Here is a 22,135-nt window from a genome sequence, read left to right as displayed (position 1 = left end):
ATCCAGTTCCACCTTTAAACACTGAGGGCAAGGCAGAAAAAACATCATAAATAAATAAATACATAACAGGCAAGTTTACCCCAGAACCCCCAAAATTATGCCATATAGCAGGTAAAAATGCTGTATGGCCTAAAATTAAATGTAAATATTTAAACTTTATAAAAATGTTTAATTGTAATTTATATGAACTTTGTCAGCATGTCATAATTGCAATTTTAACCAAATGTGTTTTCATTTTCATTGATGCTTTATGTAGTTCCACCTTAAAATACTGAGGGCAAGGCAGAAAAAAACATAAAAATAAATAAATAAATAAATTAATTAATTATTGAAAACCGGAAGGTTTACCTCGGAACCCCAAAAATGATGCCATATAGCAATGGATTTAAATTCTACTTTTTGTGAAAATAATGGTACTTTATAAAAATGTTTAATTGTAATTTATATGAACTTTGTCAACATGTCATAATTGCAATTTTAACCAAATGTGTTTTCATTTTCATTGGCGCTTTATCCAGTTCCACTTTAAACACTGAGCGCAAGGCAGAAAAAATAAAAATAAAAACAGGAAAGTTTAATCCAGATCCCCAAAAATGATGCCATATAGCAGTGGATTGAAATTCTACTTTGTGTTAAATTAATGCTACTTGAAGCTCCTAGAAAAAAATGCTGTATGGCATAAAAATAAATGTAATTATTTGAACTTTAAAAAGTGTTTTACTTGTAATTTATATGAACCTTGTCAGTACGTCATACATGCATTGTTAACCAAACATGTTTTCATTATATTTTAATGGACTCTTTATCCAGTGTCACCACAAAACAGTTTGAGGAAACAGCTATAGCATGTTCTTTAGGTCATATATTGCCTGTTTCACCTTATTCAATCTGAAGAAAACATTTCCTTTTTCCATTGGTAAATGCTTCACTTCAATCATTTATTTAATGTCTGTTTTACCACCATTCAGGGTTGTAGTGGGTCCGACTGGACACCCTGGACAGGTCAGCAGGCCGTCACAGAGCAAACACACACACAAACACTCATACTTAGGGGGACTTTAGTATCTCCAGTTAACCTGACTGCATGTCTTTGGACTGTTGAAGGAAACCAGAGTACCCAGGGGGGAACCCACATAGACACGGGGAGAATGTGAAAACTCCACACAGGAAATTGAACCCAGGAACTTATAGTGGTACCCATGAGCCACCATGCCGCCCACTCTTCAGTGGATTGAAATTCTACTTTGGGTTAAATTACCAGTACTTGAAGCTCCTTCAGGCTAAAATCCAATGTAATTATTTGAAAATGTTTTGCTCTTAACTCATATTTCATAATTGCATTGTTAATGAAACGTGTTTTTCATTTCATTTTCATTGATACTACGTATATTTAGTTTCACCAGGAAACTCTTGAGAGCATTTCAGACATAGCCATGACTGTGTAGACCATGGTGGTACAGTGTGACCACCTAAGTGAGAATACTAACAGCGCTAGCAAGGCAGGAATACACTGTACAGGGCCCCATCCTCAGACATGGCCAATCGTGTCTGTGTAAATGCCTGGGCGAAGGCACCTCTGAGATTTGAACCCAGCTCTAAGCAGTGGTGGGCTAGCAGGATATAGTGAAATTATACTTCTCTACACACAGCACAAAACTTTCAGAGACTTAGATTATCGGGACCCTTGCTGATTACTTTATACATTTATTTATTTACTGAGGAGAATGGCTGTGTGTTTTAAACACCGACAGCATTGCAAGAATCAGCAAGCTTTAAAAGTGGCCCACAAAAGGTGCAAAGCAATTCTTCAGTGTAGAAAAGTTTGGCATTTACTTAAAGTGACAAAAAAAGAACAAACACCACCATCCTAACTAGGCGTTTGCAAACAAAAGTGTACTGTATCATTTGAAAACCAGATTTTCATTCAATTGAGGTAGTAATTGGTATTTTTTTTATAGGAACCATTGCTGTTCTCTTTAAAAAAAAACTTTGATTACCCATTTTTAAACCTTTATCAGTATTAGCAAGGCTTAGCAGGTCTGAATCGGAACCACTCAGGAACTGTTTGGCGTAATCTGTACTTTTCTATGACACCTCGATGCTGGGTTGGTAAAATATGACCATGAGCTGTAGAGGAGATGAGCCTTATGCAGATAAGAAAGCTCTTTCGTTGGCACAGCATTCAGCTGGCATCGTCCTCGTGTGTATTTAACATGACCGTGTGAGCACCGGTGCTTTACAGCAGCTCTGAGTACAGAATAATAAATGGTAGGAGCCGAGTCTGGCAGGAAGCGAAGGAGCCAAAGTCCGAAATGATAAAGCGATGCCTGATGCGCTACAAAAGGTATTTATAATTTATGATTCCATTCCCGAAAAGAGGTCCCGACCCCACGCTTTGTGCTTCATGGATGAAATAAATGAAAACAAATGCTGTAATGTTTCAAAGCGTCGGATCGTTTATCATTATTAGGAAATGAAAATGCTATAATGCTGTACGGTGGTGAGCTAACGTTACTGCTGTTTTTTTTTAGACATGGTAATTTCACCAAAATGTCAATAAATAATATAAACAGATCAGTGGTCATGAGGTCATACCATTTGTCCAAATACTTTTGGCCATATTGTGTATGTACACCTTGTTGAGAAAGAATTTGGGTCAAAAAGTAAGACAGGTTAGAGTAAATTATTTTAATAATAATAATAATAATAATAATAATTATTATTATTATTATTATTATTATTATTATTATCATCATCATTATTAGTTACTATTATAGTTATTATTATTATTATTATTATCATTATTAGTTATTATTATTATTATTATTATCATTATTATTATTGTTATTGTTGTTATCATTATTATTATTATCATCATTATTATTGTTAATATTATTATTATTAATATCATTATTAGTATTGTTATTATTGTTGTTGTTGTTGTTGTTGTTATTATTATTATTATTATCATTATTGTTATTATTATTATTATTATTAATATTATAATTATTATTATTGTTGTTATTATTAGTTTTTTTATTTATACTTTAATTTATTTTTTGTATTTTATTTTATTTTTTGATGGGGAGAATTATCACTTATCATTTACTCAGTACCATGTACTGACCAACACTGCTTTTGTCTTTGGTCCCGTCCCCCTTAATTTTTTTTAATTTAAATATATTGAACTGTTTATTTTCAGTTTTTTTTCTATATTGCATTGTTTTGCATGTGTTCTGTGTTGCACCTGGTCAATATGTACTTGTATATAGCTGAAATGACAGTATATGGCCTCTCTTGGACTCTTGAAGTCAAAATGATTGATCAGAGACTATAAAAAGTAGTCTGAGACTGAATTTGACCATACCTAGCATACATAAGATATCTATACTATTACTTTATTTTGATTTGATATTAGCTAGATGACAACTGTGTTATTAACAAGTTTCAGGACAGCCGGTTGATCATATAATGAGCAACCATATAATAATATACCTGTAACATTATTTTTAAGTATGAAAGTAACTGACCTGCAGGTTTCCACAGAACTGGTATAATGAGTTATCCTCAGGGTTCAGGTGGCCCGGCTCTAGGGAGTTTGGTGATCTTTCTTGGCCTTTTCTTCCTTGTGATGGAGTAATCATGGTGGTGGTGCTGGGTACTGGAGGCACCGACTGCCAAACACTCACATCCGTCCCGTTACCAAACGCCTGAATGGCATTTCCTGCACCAACACAAGCACAACACACAGTTTTAATAGTACAGTTGGTATTAATAGAGTCTAGTTGTACAGTAGAATGAAGCCCATTTAACCCCTCACCCTAAGGCACAGCCAATTGTGTCTGTTTGGATGCTTGGCCAAGTGGACAGCACTGCCTGGAATTCTAACTCATCAAACCATGCCTTATTAACCTTGCTTTGTGCCAATGGCCACAGTCATGATGGAACAGTAATGAGCCTTCAGTACAATGTTGGCCCAAAGTTGGAAGCATAAGATTGATTTTATATGCCTGGGGGGGAACAAAAAATGAAATCCGTGTTCATGTTCTGAGGGATTGTTTGTGCATTTTGTATCATTTAGCCTTATTTATTAGCTCCTATTAAGTATTATTCATGCAGAGCCCTGTCCACCCTGAAATTACTCGTACATACGGTCAAGTCTAAACATCACAACTGAAACCTTCAGCTGAATAAATAGAGCAAAGATAAATATTGAATCATGCAGCAATTAATCACTGATGATTGTATCATGTAGCATTGAAACTGTGCAGCATCTGTGAGCATCAATCACTAAATCACATATTATAGTGGGTTAATCATTAGCATAGTGTTTATTTTAGCTTGATCACACTATCTGGCTATCTGTGTCTTTCTGCATTTCCAGCTTAGATACGAAACCAGGAAACATTAGTGGTGTATCCTCAGTGTGTTTATTGGCATGTTTTAAGTCATTTCTGATCAGCTGAGCTCCGGTTTTACTTTTGTGCCCACATATTTCCAAGGAAAACTTAATATTAATGTTTTTCATGTGCCATGATGGAAAGTGTTGGCTGCCTAGAGGCATATCTGGCTGGGACTGGATCATAGTAGATCTAATAACCTTCAAAATATCACTAAATATTAATATAGTTCTACAACCCCAAATCAAAAAAGTTGGGACAGTATGGAAAATGCAAATAAAACTGCAGTGTTCCTTACATTTACTTTGACTTTTATTTGATTGCAGACAGGATGAACCTGAGATATTTCATGTTTTATCTGCTCAACTTTATTTCATTTGTTAATATACCTCCATTCCTGCATTTCAGGCCTAAAACACATTAAAGTTGGGACGGGGGCAATTTGGGGCTGGTAGTGAGGTGAAAAAACTAAATAATGATGTGATTCTAAACAGGTGATTGTAATCATGGTTTGGTACAAAAGCAGCATCCAGGAAAGGCTGAGTCTTTGATGAGCAAAGATGATCAGATGATCTCCAGTTTGTCAACAAATGTGTAAGAAAATTATTGAAATGTTTAAAAACAATGAACCTCAAAAAAAGATATTTCTCCCTCTACAGTGCATAATATCATTAAACCATTCAAGGAATCAGGAAGCCAAGGGCGCAAGCTTAAGCTGAATGCTTGTGATCTTCGATCCCTCAGACGGCACTGCATCAAGATCCGCCACTCAACAATAGCTGATATAATCACATGGGTGAGGGATTACTTTGGCAAACTTTTGTCAAGCACTACAATACAGAGTTACATGCACAAATACCACTTAAAACTTTACTGTGCAAAAAAGAAGCCTTATGTTAACCATGTCCAGAAGCTGGGTCGACTTCTCTGGGCTCGGATGCATCTAGGATGGACCATCACACAGTGGAAATGTGTATTGTGTTCAGATGAATCAGCATTCCAGGTCTTTTTTTGGAAAAAAAATGGACGGCGTGTGCTCCAGACCAAAGACGAAAAAGGACCATCCAGACTGTTATCAGCAACAAGTCCAAAAGCCAGGGTCTGTCATGGTATGGGGCGGTGTCAGTGACCTTGGCAAAGGTCATTTACACTTCTGTGCAGAAAGTACATTGAGATCTTAGAGCAACATGTGCTGCCTTCAAGACGTCATCTTTTCCAGGGATGTCCAGCATTTTTTAACAAGATAATGCAAGACCACATGCTGCACACATTACAAAGGCATGGCTGTGGAAGAAGAGAGTATGGGTACTTGACTGGCCTGCCTGCTGTCCTGACCTGTCCCCAATAGAGAATGTGTGGAGAATTTTGAAACAAAAAATGCGACGTGTTTGCAGGAAGAATGGGACAACATAAAAGCTGAAACACTAAATTAGAAATAGTACAAGTAGAATAAGTCAGTTCAATTAAAGATTAATTTAACATGTATTCCACAAACTCTACAGAAAAGTCAGGGAATGTTGTTATTATTCTTTATACTGTATTAAAACAATGCTGATCTCCTGCTGTTTTTCTGTCTTGGTTATAGCTGCAGAAACTGACAGATCAGACGGAGGCCTGCGGGCCACAAAGTACCTCTCTAATACTGTCGGCCTGTACAAGGATCACCAACACCTGTCAGTGCTTTTTAACCCTGAGCTCGGCTAATGAGACACGAGAGAGAGGAAACAAGCGAGAGCTGAAGAGAGAGCTGTCCATTGTTATGCCCTACTATGGACTTTTACAAGACCCAGTGTCCATAAGAGAGCAGTGTGTGTAGGAAGGAGGTGGGTATGTTCATGCTGCCATGACCTCACAAACAGCGAGGGATGATGGGTGTCAGATCAGAAAAGAAGTTCGAAAACAACACAAAGCTAAGCGTACTTCAACAGATCTAGCTAGCATAGCGGGGAACAAACCGCTCCTGGTTCCTCACACATACTGTAGGAAGGGACATGTACAGGACATGTCTAAGGCTGGTCAGTTTTCCATGTGCTCCCCACAATTTCTGATTATTGCTTATTTACTAGCTCCTGAGCATAATAAAGCACATTGGAAGAAATACAAAAGCAAGTCTCAGCATTCAGTGTTAAGAATGGGGGGTTGGGGGTCGGGTGTGTTTATAAAGCACTTGACATAAAGAAATTGGTGTTACTCACGCAGACAGGAATTATCGGTGAAGAATACAGTGAATCTTTCACACTCCTCCTGGCTGTTGCCGCTGTTGCTGCAGTCGCAAAAGGGTGACACGCTTATTTTAGGGGAGCGCAGGTAGTTCGAGGTCATTATCGTACCTGTAAAATACAAAAGCTAGGTTAATACATCATGTATCTCCAGTACTGTTGCTGTTATATATACACTGATCAGCCATAACATTAAAACCACCTCATTGTTTCTACACTTACTGTCCATTTTATTGGCTTCACTTACTATATAGAAGCACTTTGTAGTTCTACATTTACTGACTGTAGTCCATCTGTTTCTCTGCATGCTTTGTTAGCCCCCTTTCATGCTGTTCTTCAATGGTCAGGACCCCCACAGGACCGCTACAGAGCAGGTATTATTTAGGTGGTGGATCATTCTCAGCACTGCAGTGACACTGACATGGTGGTGGTGTGTTAGTGTGTGTTGTGCTGGTATGAGTGAATAAGACACAGCAGCGCTGATGGAGTTTTTAAACACCTCACTGTCACTGCTGGATTGAGAATAGTCCACCAACCAAAAATATCCAGCCAACAGCGCCCTGTAGGCAGCGTTTTGTGACCACTGATGAAGGTCTAGAAGATGACCAACTCAAACAGCAGCAATAGATGAGCGATCGTCTCTGACTTTACATCTACAAGGTGTACCAACTAGGTAGGAGTGTCTAATAGAGCGGACAGTGAGTGGACACGGTATTTGAAAAATCCAGCAGCGTTGCTGTGTCTGATCCACTCATACCAGCACAACACACACTAACACACCACCATTATGTCAGTGTCACTGCAGTGCTGAGAATGATCCAACACCCAAATAATACACACATACATGAAAATGGCTGTGTGTAGGGGAATTTGTAGGGGAGGGGAGATTGATGACAAGACGTGAACTCTGCTGGTCAGTTGAGGCACCTGCACAAGGAGTGGGGGATCCACGGAAGTGCACAACGTGTCTCTCTTTATATGATATTGTAAAACTCTTGACTATAGAGAGTGAAAAGAAGTCGCCGGCAACTACACTTCTGTTGGGTCAGAATTGGGGGAAATATTGGATTGGGAAAAAATTGGAAAATTCAAAAATCGTTTAAAAAATAAAGAGAAAAAAAGAAAAATATGTGGATTGTATTGAGAATGGAATCATGTGTAATAAATAAATAAATTAACTAATTAATTAATAAAAAAAAAAACCTGATCCAGCCAAACCTTCAAATATTGAGCTTGCTGTTGTACTGATATTTTTGACCCAGCAGATTTTGTCTTTTTTTTTTTTTTAAACTTACAATTTACTATCAATGAAATCCCAAGACTGCCCAAACAATTATACTATATTTTTTACCTCAACTGTAAAAAGCTATGCTTCGATTTTCCACTATGGTCCTTTGAAAATGACCCGGACCATTAAAACCCTCTCATTCTGTAGCAACGACTCATCCAGCCTCAGTTAAACCACTATTTATTCAGTAATCAGACAGTCAGAGATCAGAGACAGAGACAGCAAGTTCTGAAAGTACACTTACCAATGAGGCCTGAATAGGACAAGAGGCAATTAGCATAATTTTCTTTCAGACAGCCAGACAGAGAGCGCGGCTCAGGCTGACAGTTAGCGAAGAAATCCGCCAGACGAGACCTGAAACACAAACAAATGTATCAGGTAGGATAACTGCCCCGCTTAAAATGTGTGTCTTATTTCTGTGTGTTATGGTTACTGTTTAACCACCGAACTGTTCAAAGAAGTAAAAAAAAAAATCACTATTTTAAAATAATTAAATAGAATATTTCTTTCCTGTACTGTAAGTACATATAACAGACCTCAAACCTTTCTGATGCAACTCTCCTATTTTATCTGGGCTTGGGACCAGCAATGAGAGAGAAGTGCACCTCCACATGGCTAGGCTGTTTCGGCCATCCTTTAGGGGGTATTTATACTTCAATAAAATATTTATGCCAACTTGATTTCACTTTATTCTCTCGTAACAGGTCATTACATGGCCAGTGGTTCCCTAGTGCATAGAGACTTGGGCTGTCAATTAAAAAATTGAGTTTGGATCCCGGCTTTGCCATACTGCCACTGTTGGGCCCTTGAGCAAGGCACCTAACCCTCTCGGCTCAAAAGGCACCATACAGTGACTGACCCTATGCTCTGACACCAGCTTCCAAACAAGCTGGGATGTGTGGAAATAATGAATTTCATTGTACTGTACATGTGTATATGTATATATGACAAATAAAGGCATTCTATTCTATTCTATTCTCTAATTTATCTGTAAAATATAAAGCTAGATTAATACATAACATATCTCCAGTGCTGTTGCTAATCTTAGCAAATTGAACCTCTGGTAGGGGAAAACAAGTGTTCAACCCCTTTTATTGTTGAATATATAGGACAAATGTATAATTCACATTTACACACAATGCTTTTTATATAATTATCTAAACAAAGATGGTTTTAGATGAATTGCACTAGCCTACTACTGCAGGGATACAGGGTTCAAATCCATAGCAGACAGCGGCGCTGTTGGCTGGACGGGCGTCTACATACTGTACATTTATTCTACTTTTTTAAAGGAAATTTCTACTTTTTCGGCCCCAGACACCTTCCTAATCAAGTTATTGATTGATTGATTTATTGATTAAGTTCATGTCTTCAATCTGAAGCACAATCATGGACAATTTTGTATCTCCAGTTCACCTCACTTGCATGTCTTTGGATTGTGGGAGGAAACCCACGCAGACAGAGGGAGAACATGCAAACTCTACACAGAAAGGACCCAGACCGCTCCACCTAGGAATCGAACCCAGGACCTTCTTACTGTGAGGCGACAGTGCTACCCACCAAGCCACCGTGCCGCCCTAGCAAGTTATTGAACAATTATGTATTATTTATTTATTATTATTGACATTATCAATGACAAGTAATGCTGTTTTTCTTTGTTAAGCATTAAGTAGCCACACTACTAAGTATTATGTACTAAGTAGTGCACTAGTTATAGTGTCAGTACACATTATATAGTATATTGAACGTGGAATCACCCAAATTTAACATCTGAGTGTATTCCTGTCGTTTCTTGTGTTTTCAGGTGTCACAGGGCACAGGGTTTTCATGTTGTACACCTGTGTGAAAACACTGCATTCTGTACTGCACTCCCACTTGATCATTTCTGTCACCCTTCTGTGCTGTCATGTAGACGTACGGTCCCACTCCTGACACGCACACACTCTGGAAATCCCAGTCGTGCTTTTGGTGCTAAGCGTATACAAGGTGAAAGGGAATTTATGTGGTACTGTTGGTCTCAGCTTATGGCAGGGGACTATCGGGAGTATAAAGGTGTCAATCCATCTAGACAAAATACAACTACGCATCGGACCTCCTGCTGAATCTTCCGTCTGACTGTCTGGGGGAAAACATTAAAGTTAAGAGAGAAAGAGAGTGAGTGCAAAAAAATGAAGAGAAGACTAAAGATATTGCGGTCAGGAGGCAAGTTGATTACGCTAGCCCACTACCAATGTGGTCCATGCTGCGAAAAGCGGATCTGTCGCAAGCCTGATCAGGACAGAGGTGGTAAAACATGAACATGAACTAATATAAACAGGACTAGTTTGTACTCATGTTCACTACCATGCTGCCAAAAGTAATCCAAGTCCAGGATTTAGAAGGTGCTGGAACATGGGTGACACTGTCTACAGTCAAGCAATCTTCCTTGCCTCACATTAAAAAACACTGCTTAAAAATTAGCACCTTAAAGCTGGACTAAAGTTTGTTGCTGATCTTGTAGAACAAAGAAGAATTAGAAGCAGGGGTTTATACTCCGATCAGGCATAACATTATGACCACCTCCCTAATATTGTGTTGGTCCCCCTTTTGCTTCCAAAACAGTCCTGATCCGTCGTACCCGCAGCCATCAGGGGATACCGTTTCCATAAAAGGATGTACATGGTCTGCAACAATGCTTAGGTAGATGGTACGTGTCAAAGTAACATCCACATGGATGGCAGGACCCAAGGTTTCCTAGCAGAACATTGTCCAACGTGATTCATCAGACCAGGCCACCTTCTTCCATTGCTCCATGGTCCAGTTCCGATCCTCATGTGCCCATTGTTGGCTCTTTCAGTGGTGGACATGTGTCAGCATGGGCGCTCTGACTGGTCTGTGGCTATGCAGCCCCATACTCAACAAACTGTGATGCACTGTGTATTCTGATAACTTTCTATCAGAACCAGCATTAGCTTCTTCAGCAGTTTGAGCTACAGTAGCTCGTCTGTTGGATTGGACCACACAGGCCAGCCTTCGCTCATGACCCTGTCGCCGGTTTACCACTGTTCCTCCCTTGGACTACTTTTGATAGATACTGACCACTGCAGACCGGGAACACCCCACAAAAGCTGCAGTTTTGGAGATGCTGTAACCCAGTCGTCTAGCCATCACAATTTGGCCCTTGTCAAACTCGCTCAAATCCTTACGCTTGTTCATTTTTCCTGCTTCTAACACATCAACTTTGAGGATAAAATGTTCACTTGCTGCCTAATATATCCCATCCACTAACAGGTGCCATGATGAAGAGATAATCAGTGTTATTCACTTTTTCCTGTCAGTGCTCATAATGTTATGCCTGGTCGGTGTATATTCTTATAGTTAGCTCAAGTGTTCTACACTATATGGTCAAAAATATGTGTATCTGAAGATGAGCTTGTTTTACATATCATTCTAAAACCATGAGTGTCAATCTGGAGTTGCCCCTTTTGCACTGAGAACCAGGGTTCTAGGCAGGTTCCTACACAGAAAAAACAGCAAATGATGGATTTATGGACCACCTTTCAGGCACCAGGGCTCACTCATACAAAAATGTGTTTTATTTCTTTAGCAAATGATGTGGCTGAAACATTTAAACCCCAAAATTAAGAGAGTTGTCTACATACTTTTGGAGATATTGTGTCTATTATAAGGCTTTAATTAAACAAGCCTTAAAGGCTTTAATTCCAAGGCCTTCCATGGCATTGGAAGGATGATTATTTTTCTGTCTCTTGTTGTTGTCTTATTTTTTTCCATCCCTGACACATGCAATACTTCTGCAACACCTTCACAGCACCTTAATCAATCCTTAACAAGCCACTTACATCACTTCAGGGTGAACAAACTGGATTTGTTACTCCTGCTTTATTGCTACACTTGGATAATCGGCTTAATTGTCTTAACCGGGTAGGTTTCTGTGTTTCGGGGTAATATGCACTTTATTTCCCAGCAGAAATGCAAATGCAGATTTAATGCTGTCTGTCGCCGCTGGTGATCATGTGTAATCACAGATGCGATGAGCATGGAAAGCGCAGTCCTCTCGAGTGGGTGAAATGTTTGTTAGCACCCCTAAAGCCTCTGCTTTACACTGCCACGCTGCGATAAATAGTTGTTGCCATGGAGTATCACTTTATTAGAAACACGACACTGATTCTGGGTTGGACGGTGCTCTCAGAACAGCCTCAGTTCTTCAAGGCTGGAGTTCCATAAAGTGTTTGAACCCTTTATCCATTTTATCATAGGGGTTTTTGGGGCCCACAAGAGTGTCTTAGTGAACTTAGAGGGGCATCCTATTGCATTTGATTGAGAAGAGTAATAATAATCACATATGATGGGACGGTAAAATCAAAAGGCTATAACCATACAGGAGATCTTGTGATGTCAAAGCAATCTACTTTAAACTACCTACACTGACTTGGCATAACATTATCACCACTGACAGGTGAAGTGAATAACACTGATTATCTCTTCATCACGACACCTGTTAGTGGGTGGGATATATTAGGCAGCAAGTGAACATTTCATCCTCAAAGTTGATGTTAGAAGCAGGAAAAATGGGCAAACGTAAGGATTTGAGTGAGTTTGACAAGGGCCAAATTGTGATGGCTAGACGACTGGGTCAGAGCATCTCCAAAACTGCAGCTCTTGTGGGGTGTTCCCGGTCTGCAGTGGTCAGTATCTATTAAAAGTGGTCCAAGGAAGGAACAGTGGTAAACCGGCGACAGGGTCATGAGCAGCCAAGACTCATTGATGCACGTGGGGAGCGAAGGCTGGCCCGTGTGGTCCTATCCAACAGATGAGCTACTGTAGCTCAAACTCCTAAAGAAGTTAATGCTGGTTCTGACAGAAAGGTGTCAGAATACACAGTGCATCACAGTTCCAGGGCTGTTTTGGCAGCAAAAGGGGGACCAACATAATATTAAGAAGGTCAGACTTGTTCCATTTATTTATGCTGGTTATGCCAAATTCTGTCTCTACCATCTGCAGAATTATTAGACTGCAGTAGTGTTGGTAGGCCTACCTATCTATCTATCTATCTATCTATCTATCTATCTATCTATCTATCTATCTATCTATCTATCTATCTATCTATCTATCTATCTATCTATCTATCTATCTGATCCATCAATCCATCAGTCTATCAGTCTGTATGTCTGTCTATGTATCTATCTGAATCCAGCAATCTATATGTCTGTCTGTCTGTCTGTCTATCTGATCCATCAATTTATAAGTCTGTCTGTCTATACGCCTGTCTATGTATCTATCTGAATCTATCTATCTATCATCTATCTATCTATCTATCTATCTATCTATCTATCTATCTATCTATCTATCTATCTATCTATCTATCTATCTAGCTGATCCATCAATTGATCAGTCTGTCTGTCTGTCTGTCTATCTGTCTATCTATCTGATCCCTCAATCCATCCATCTATACATCTAGAATTGAAATGAGATGTACAACAAGCTCATGAAGGTGGCCATATAGAGTATGTCTAACTGTTTCTAAATACTGTACATATATCAAGCTAAAACAATGCTATCCAGACAGGTATGGCAAAACAGGGTTCTATAATGGTACAAGTTGTGCAGTGGGTACCTGCAGATGTAGTTACTCTTGCAGGAGTGTTGCAGTTCCAGGCAGTTGGGTTTATCCTTTTCCTCATAAGAGCAGGTGGGCACTATGGTCTGTCTGCGGCGTTCAGAGCAGGCCATCTGGTCTCCCGGTGGGCAGGAGCAGTACAGCATGCCGTAGCTGTGCCTCGCCGGGACCTTATCGAAGAACTGGCGCAGGGCCTTGTGGCACTTGCGCTTGTTGCATACCTCTGCCGTGGAGACCCGGCTCGTGCACGGGCTGATGTAGGCAGAGCGGTATTTCTTACATGTGTCGTTCAGGTTGCAAGCCTTGGCAGCGTTCAGGCAGTTGTTTTCTCTGACCAGTGCAGGCTCACCTGTAAGGGAAAATAGAAATGGGTGCATGAGATTCACATACGAGGGGGTCGATTTACTTTGAATTCATCCAAGGTGTGTTCACTGGAGTTGAGGTGGTGGCTCATTGGTTACTGAGATAACACAGCGGTTAAGGTACTGGACTAGTAATCAGAAGGTTGCAGATTCAAGCCGCACTACTGCCAGGTTGCCACTGTTGGGCCCCTGAGCAAGGCCCTCAACCCTTAATCGCTCAAACTGTTCTTGGTCAGAATTGTAAGTCGATTTGGATAAAAGCATCCACTAAATGCTGAAAATTTAAATAAGGTCAGGGCACTGTGTAGGCCAATGAAGTTCCTTCAGACCAAACCAGGTACAACCAAATCAGAAAAAGTTGAGACAGGGTCAATTTAGGGCTGTTAATAAGGTTAAAAAGCAGTATCCATGAAAGTCTGAGTCTTTGAGGAGCAAAGATGGCCAGAGGATCTCCAGTTTGTTGACAAATGCAAAAATTTGAAGGAATTAGTATATTTTACCCTCTACAGTCCATAATATTATTACATGATTCAAGAAATATGGAGGAATCCCTTAGACACCACTGTATCAAGAACCGCCATTCATAAATAGCTGATATAGCCACATGGGTAAGAAATTACTGTGGCAAACCTTTGTCAAGCACTACAATACAGAGTCACATGCACAAATGGCACTTAAAACTTTACCGTGCAAAAAAAAAAAGAAGTGTCAGCAGGATCTCTGAGCTCAGAGGCATCTCAGATGGACCATCACACAGTGGAAACATGTACTGTGGTCAGACGAATCAGCATTTTAAACAAAAAGGACCATCCATATGTGTTGTTATGAGCAACAAGTCCAAAAGCCAGGGTCTGTCATGGTATGGGGCTGTGTCAGTACCCTTGGCAAAGGTCATTTACACTTCTGTGATGCAGCATTAATGCAGAAAAGTACATTAGAGCAACGTATGCTGCCTTCAAGACGACATCGTTTCCAGGGGCGTCCAAAACCATTACAAAGGCATGGCTGCAGAAGAAGACTCACTCAAACAGCATAATAAGAAGATAGAAAACTGATGTCTTCTACTCTTGGTGAAGGTATTTGGGAATTTGCCAGACAAATAAGAGAGACTTGAGACTACAGTAAAGGTGACAGTAAAAGTCTTTCTCTTTCCAAAATCTCTTACTTGCACGCAGCTGTGTTGACAGCTGGATAAATTGATCCTTGTCTTCGCTATATTTTTATCAATATTGGATGCAGAAAGGCTGCACACTGTAACCCTGCCTTTTAGTAGCATTAAATCAAACACGGCCGTCCCTTCGGAGCCCTGGAGGCTAAACAAACAGGCCGCGTCCGAAGAGCCGAGTCATCAAAGCTGCCTCACAGATCCTCTCCTCGGCTGTCAACTCCCGCTAATTGCTCGCTTTCTCACAGATGCCTCCATTAATTACCGTTGGTTGAGACTTTTCAGAAAAGTGGAGCAACAGCAGCAGTTTGGCTTTTAATGAGGGCCAATTAAAAAAGCAGAGAGTGCAGGTTTGCCGAAGAGTGGAAACGTGTGAGTGCGTACAGCAGCAGCGGATGAGGGAATGTGTGTGCGCAATAAGGAGCCGGTTAATGGCTTGGCTACGTTTTTTAGCATCTCGGCTGCCAGACGAAGCATTTGTTTGTCAGCTAGTTTCGGGCATGGCGAAAAGACGAACCCTTAAGCGGTCGTCAATAAGTGTTCCAGGTGAGGTACTCCATGCCACTTCATGAAGGTAGATACTAAAGATTACACTCACAGGCCAGGGGTTTATCTTGCGGTCATTGGATAGCTAACTTTTCTAAGTTGAAGCAGTTCTATTCGCAGAATAAATTCACTCTGCTTGTGCTCCCAAAGATGACCAACTCAAACAGCAGCAATAGATGAGCGATCATCTCTGACTTTACATCTACAAGGTGGATCAACTAGGCAGGAGTGTCTAATAGAGTGGACAGGGAGTGGACACGGTATTTAAAAACTCCAGCAGTGCTGCTGTGTCTGATACACTCATACCAGCACAACACACACTAACACACCACCACCATGTATTGTCACTGCAGTGCTGAGAATGACCCACCACCCAAATAATACCTGCTCTGTAGTGGTCCTGGTAGAGTCCTGACCATTGAAGAACAGCATGAAAGGGGGCTAACAAAGCATGTAGAGAAACAGATGGACTACACTCTATATGGTAAGTGACCGGGCTAACTGTCCCATCTACTGGGGGAGCACAGAGAGAGCCACATAGAGCAACACTCTACACACACATCTGTATATATTTGTTCTTTCTTATTGTTCTTCCTTTAAGTTGAGTTGAGGGCCTTGGTCCAACAGAGGCTGAATTGCAGAGCTAAGATTCGAACTCTCAAACTTTTTATTGATAGCCCAAAGCTCTAACCACTAGGCCACACAATATATATACAGTGTATCACAAAAGTGAGTACACCCCTCACATTTCTGCAAATATTTCATTATATCTTTTCATGGGACAACACTATAGACATGAAACTTGGATATAACTTAGAGTAGTCAGTGTACAGCTTGTATAGCAGTGTAGATTTACTGTCTTCTGAAAATAACTCAACACACAGCCATTAATGTCTAAATAGCTGGCAACATAAGTGAGTACACCCCACAGTGAACATGTCCAAATTGTGCCCAAATGTGTCGTCGTCCCTCCCTGGTGTCATGTGTCAAGGTCCCAGGTGTGAATGGGGAGCAGGGCTGTTAAATTTGGTGTTTTGGGTACAATTCTCTCATACTGGCCACTGGATATTCAACATGGCACCTCATGGCAAAGAACTCTCTGAGGATGTGAGAAATAGAATTGTTGCTCTCCACAAAGATGGCCTGGGCTATAAGAAGATTGCTAACACCCTGAAGCTGAGCTACAGCATGGTGGCCAAGGTCATACAGCGGTTTTCCAGGACAGGTTCCACTCGGAACAGGCTTCGCCAGGGTCGACCAAAGAAGTTGAGTCCACGTGTTCGGCGTCATATCCAGAGGTTGGCTTTAAAAAATAGACACATGAGTGCTGCCAGCATTGCTGCAGAGGTTGAAGATGTGGGAGGTCAGCCTGTCAGTGCTCAGACCATACGCCGCTCACTGCATCAACTCAGTATGCATGGTCATCATCCCAGAAGGAAGCTGACGCACAAGAAAGCCAGCAAACAGTTTGCAGAAAACAAGCAGTCCAAGAACATGGATTACTGGAATGCCCTGTGGTCTGACGAGACCAAGATAAACTTGTTTGGCTCAGATGGTGTCCAGCATGTGTGGCGGCACCCTGGTGAGAAGTACCAAGACAACTGTATCTTGCCTACAGTCAAGCATGGTGGTGGTAGCATCATGGTCTTGGGCTGCATGAGTGTTGCTGGGACTGGGGAGCTGCGGTTCATTGAGGGAAACATGAATTCCAACATGTACTGTGACATTCTGAAACAGAGCATGATCCCCTCCCTTCGAAAACTGGGCCTCATGGCAGTTTTCCAACAGGATAACGACCCCAAACACAACCTCCAAGATGACAACTGCCTTGCTGAGGAAGCTGAAGGTAAAGGTGATGGACTAAACCCAATTGAGCACCTGTGGCGCATCCTCAAGTGGAAGGTGGAGGAGTTCAAGGTGTCTAACATCCACCAGCTACCTTACTAAATTATTTGCCTTATTAGTGCACAACCAATATACCACTACTTTTGTGATTTTAGGTGCTATAACCTAATTAAATTAATTTAGCTGTCTGACAGAATGAGAAAAAAAGGCACCCCGTCAGAAAAAAAACAGCATACAAAATGAAAAAACGGTAAGAGAATTGTGCTTTTTACCACTGTAAAGGCACACTACACCAAATTATCAGCTCACTATGTTTAGAATCATTTACCATACACACACATCATCTGTCTTGAACTGCGATGCAGAAAAACAAACACTAAAGAACTAGCGATGTGGCAAACTCCTACACACCAGCAGACTGAACATATGCTGGCGTCCAACATGTGAGTACGCTTTCCTGACTGATATGGGCATAAATATGTATGTGGGGGGGCCTTGTGTTTGCAGCTGCCTGTATCGTAAAGTAAGAGCAGGTGAAAAGAAAGTGACACTGATATCCACGTGTGATTATGTTTCCACTGTGGGTATAGATCTTCTGTTTCTGTTTTGGTATATGTTGCAGATTAAAATGCTTGATTTTTAAAGGACTCCGTCTAACCTGACACAATCAATCTTAACCTGTCTGGTTATAAGGCACACATACACGCCGTAGTGACGTGCCGAGGAGTTACGTCATTACAGGCAAGTATAGCAAATCACTGTAACCAAATTATGGCTCCTACACCCAGTCATTTAAAGGTCATAAAATCAAGAGTTGGCAATAAATGTCGTAAGCCAGCGTACTGCCAGGATCTGGGAGCTGATTGGATTGACCTGTTCTCTGGAAGAAAGGCATGGCATCCTTTTCAACCCTTTCAGCTTTGCAATGTCACCCAATCACAGGCACTTGACCACTTAACGGAATGATTGAATGACCCCTGAGTTAAATGGCTCTGTTGTTTAATAAAGCAATTATAGATTATAGAGTTTAGGAAGGATGCACGCAATTGGTGCACGCATACAGACATTCAGTCTTCAAACAACAATGATTGTTCCACCTTTATGGAAAGTGATCAATCTTGTCAAGTTCTCAAATTTCTACACTACAGGGGTCGAGTACTGAGTGGCACCACTCTAGTCTGGCCATGTCTGAGGGAGGAGTCACATTTACATGGCAGAAATTCAAACCCAGGATCAGCATGCACAATGCCGAGCCATGGCTATGCTGACATAAAGCACACTACTATAAAACTCTGGAACCAATCAGATTTCAGGATGTGAAATCTGCAGTCTGATAAACCTGGGAAAAACTGGTGGTGGATGAATAATGGTTGGATTTTAATTGCTGGTCAGGGTTGTGGCGGGTCTGGCGTCTGCAGAATTACTGGGCGCAATGCAGTAACATACCCCGGACAGGACGGCAATCCATCGAGGGGCCTTGACCAAACATCCCCTCAGACATAGCCAGTCATGTCTGTATGTAGACGTCCTAACGGCCAGTCTCAGCAGAAGTGGGCCAGTGTAATGGGCAGTTGTAGCTTAGAGGTTAAGGTACTTGTCCAGTAATAAGAAGGTTGCTCGTTCAAGCCCCACCACTGCCAGGTTGTCACTATTGGGCCCTTGACCCTCAATTGCTTAGACAATATACTGTCACAGCTGTGAGTCACTTTGGATAAAAGCACCATCCAAGTTCCTAATTCATCTCCTTGTCACAACAAAGACTGACATTCCAGAGAATTGTCTGCTTAGAAACAGTTCAGGGAAGGGCCTGTTGTGTTTGATTATTGCAATACCTGTGTACACAATGCATGATCTATGAAAAATGGCTTGCCAATTTTGGTGTGGTTTACATTGTAACCCCATACAACCCTAACATGTGGGACGAAAAGAAATGTAAATTGTGAAACCTAATCTGCTAGCATTAATGTCTGACCCTACTAATGCTCCAAATGAAGGTCAATGATGAAGGACCCCCACCCTGAACGAGGAGAGCAAACTGACACACGCCCCCTCCGACACGTGTGCATCTTTTCACCTTCACAAGGCGAGTTCATATGCGGATCAGCCTTGTGCACGGAGAGCCACACCCTGATCAGCATTATTCCTCCACTCTGTGCAGACGCCATCAATCAGCCAGCAGAGGTCGTAATTGCACCAATTCCCTCCCTGGAACAACAGCCAAACGTTGTTCATATAGCCGTCCAGCCCAGACGGATGGCAGAGCTGAGATTCGATACGATGTATTTGAAATCCCAGCTCTGGTGTGCTAGTGTATTTTACCGCTGCACCACCTGAGCGCCACTTTTTCTTGTAATTTTAAGGGAGTTTCTCTTTGCCACTGTCGCCGTTGGCTTTGTCAACAGGGTTTTTGGTCTGTTTTTGGTCTGACAATGTATAATGTAAAAAGTGCTATACAGTGGTACATTGTTAAATCTTTGAAACTTGACGCCATAATCGAGAAATTTGTACCATTAAACCCGATGTTTACCTGAAACTCCGCCTTTACTGAACGGAATACAGTATTCCAAGATCAAGCATCTCCACGATTAAGAAGCATAAGGAAACAATAAATAAGTAAAGGTAAAGTGCAAGATTTATTGTATTTTATATTGATTGTAACTGTTTTTAATTGTATTTCAGTGCTTTTTATACTATATTTGTGTTAGGCTCTGTGGCATCAGGGGAATGTACCATCTCTCCCTGATGCCACAGGCCTTACAGAGCAGAAACGAGCTGTGCCTTTAAATACCTGGCCAGCTCGTTAGGGCGAAGTGGCTACACCTGTGCCTTCCCTTATTTAAGGGATAGGTGCAGAGCTGTAGCCGTCGCACCTTCTGCTCATATTGGCTGATTCTTTTTTCTTTCTTTGAGTTTGTTTGACACTGCGGTGTCCTTTTATGTTTATTGTTTTTTTTATTATCTTTAGGTTGTGCCGCCGCACTGTGCCGCCGCCGCCGTGCCGCTGCCGCCGGGCCACCGCTAGTGGGCGCCACCACGCCGCCGCCGCCGCCAAGCTGCCGCCAGAGTGCCGCAGCTGTCGTGCCGCCGCCGCCGCCTGGTGGTTGCTCTCAGGTCGCTGTCGGGCCGCTGCCGCCGAGCCGTCGAGCCGCCGTGCCGCCGCCACCTAGAGACCCCATGACTGCGCCCAGAGGAACGTGACCCCCTCCCAGCTACCGCTGGTGACAGCGTCACGTTCCGCCCTCTGGAGCGCAGGAGCAAACGGCCACTTCCCAGCCACCCTGGCTGGTGACAGCGCCTTTGCTTTTAACTTTATAAATCCGCAAGTAAATCGCACCCGGTGGATGGCATGGCGCTGACCAGCATTAACTGCTGGTGAGCGCCGTGCCATTTATCTACCGGCGGTGTCATCCCCCCTTCTTCGGCCAACAGCGCGAGGTTTCCCACCTCGCGAACCCGGTCGCTTCGCCTCTTTAGTGCTGGGAGCGGTTTTGCTTTCAGCGTTGCTGTGGCAGCGTGCTTAAGCTCCCAGCCTAGAGGTGAGCGACCAGGGTTCGCGCCTCGCGCTTTCCCTTTTTCCCTTTTATGTTTTTTCCCTTGTTTCTTTCAGTCTGGCGTCACCGGCTGCCTTCGGGATTCCCCGAAGTGTTTTTTGTTACTGTTATTCCTTTATTTTATTGTATATTACGTTTATGATTTTGTAAATAAAACCCTTTTAAGTTAAAACCTCCGCATCCTTGGGTCCTTCCTCCCACATCATAACAGTAAGGTGCGACCATTACTGGACCCAGCGGAGGACCCCGTCCTCTCCCAAAGATTTTTTTGGGGGGGCACTCCCCCAGTGGCTTTTAGCCACTGGTGGGGACGGGACCGCCGGCTGGAGACCTCAGGAGAGGTCTCCTTAAGAAGGGGGTACTGTTAGGCTCTGTGGCATCAGGGGAATGTACCATCTCTCCCTGATGCCACAGGCCTTACAGAGCAGAAACGAGCTGTGCCTTTAAATACCTGGCCAGCTCGTTAGGGCGAAGTGGCTACACCTGTGCCTTCCCTTATTTAAGGGATAGGTGCAGAGCTGTAGCCGTCGCACCTTCTGCTCATATTGGCTGATTCTTTTTTCTTTCTTTGAGTTTGTTTGACACTGCGGTGTCCTTTTATGTTTATTGTTTTTTTTATTATCTTTAGGTTGTGCCGCCGCACTGTGCCGCCGCCGCCGTGCCGCTGCCGCCGGGCCACCGCTAGTGGGCGCCACCACGCCGCCGCCGCCGCCAAGCTGCCGCCAGAGTGCCGCAGCTGTCGTGCCGCCGCCGCCGCCTGGTGGTTGCTCTCAGGTCGCTGTCGGGCCGCTGCCGCCGAGCCGTCGAGCCGCCGTGCCGCCGCCACCTAGAGACCCCATGACTGCGCCCAGAGGAACGTGACCCCCTCCCAGCTACCGCTGGTGACAGCGTCACGTTCCGCCCTCTGGAGCGCAGGAGCAAACGGCCACTTCCCAGCCACCCTGGCTGGTGACAGCGCCTTTGCTTTTAACTTTATAAATCCGCAAGTAAATCGCACCCGGTGGATGGCATGGCGCTGACCAGCATTAACTGCTGGTGAGCGCCGTGCCATTTATCTACCGGCGGTGTCATCCCCCCTTCTTCGGCCAACAGCGCGAGGTTTCCCACCTCGCGAACCCGGTCGCTTCGCCTCTTTAGTGCTG

The 22,135-nt window shown here is 42.5% G+C and overlaps 1 protein-coding gene across 1 annotated transcript in view; it reads right to left on the bottom strand.

Moving 5' to 3' along the window:
- The window catches only part of gfra1a (gdnf family receptor alpha 1a), a 112,315-nt gene that overhangs the window by 7,316 nt on the left and 82,864 nt on the right, over positions 1-22,135 (bottom strand). Inside the window, exons 5-8 of the mRNA XM_062995429.1 lie at positions 13,522-13,873; positions 8,152-8,261; positions 6,596-6,730; positions 3,531-3,724 (exon numbers count right to left, since the gene is read on the bottom strand). Of these exons, the coding sequence (XP_062851499.1) occupies positions 3,531-3,724; positions 6,596-6,730; positions 8,152-8,261; positions 13,522-13,873 (791 nt within the window). The remainder of the gene's footprint in view (positions 1-3,530; positions 3,725-6,595; positions 6,731-8,151; positions 8,262-13,521; positions 13,874-22,135) is intronic.

Source organism: Trichomycterus rosablanca, chromosome 5 (genome assembly GCF_030014385.1).
Source record: "Trichomycterus rosablanca isolate fTriRos1 chromosome 5, fTriRos1.hap1, whole genome shotgun sequence".
Lineage (NCBI taxonomy): Eukaryota > Metazoa > Chordata > Actinopteri > Siluriformes > Trichomycteridae > Trichomycterus > Trichomycterus rosablanca.
This window is presented reverse-complemented; position numbering and strand designations above follow the sequence as displayed.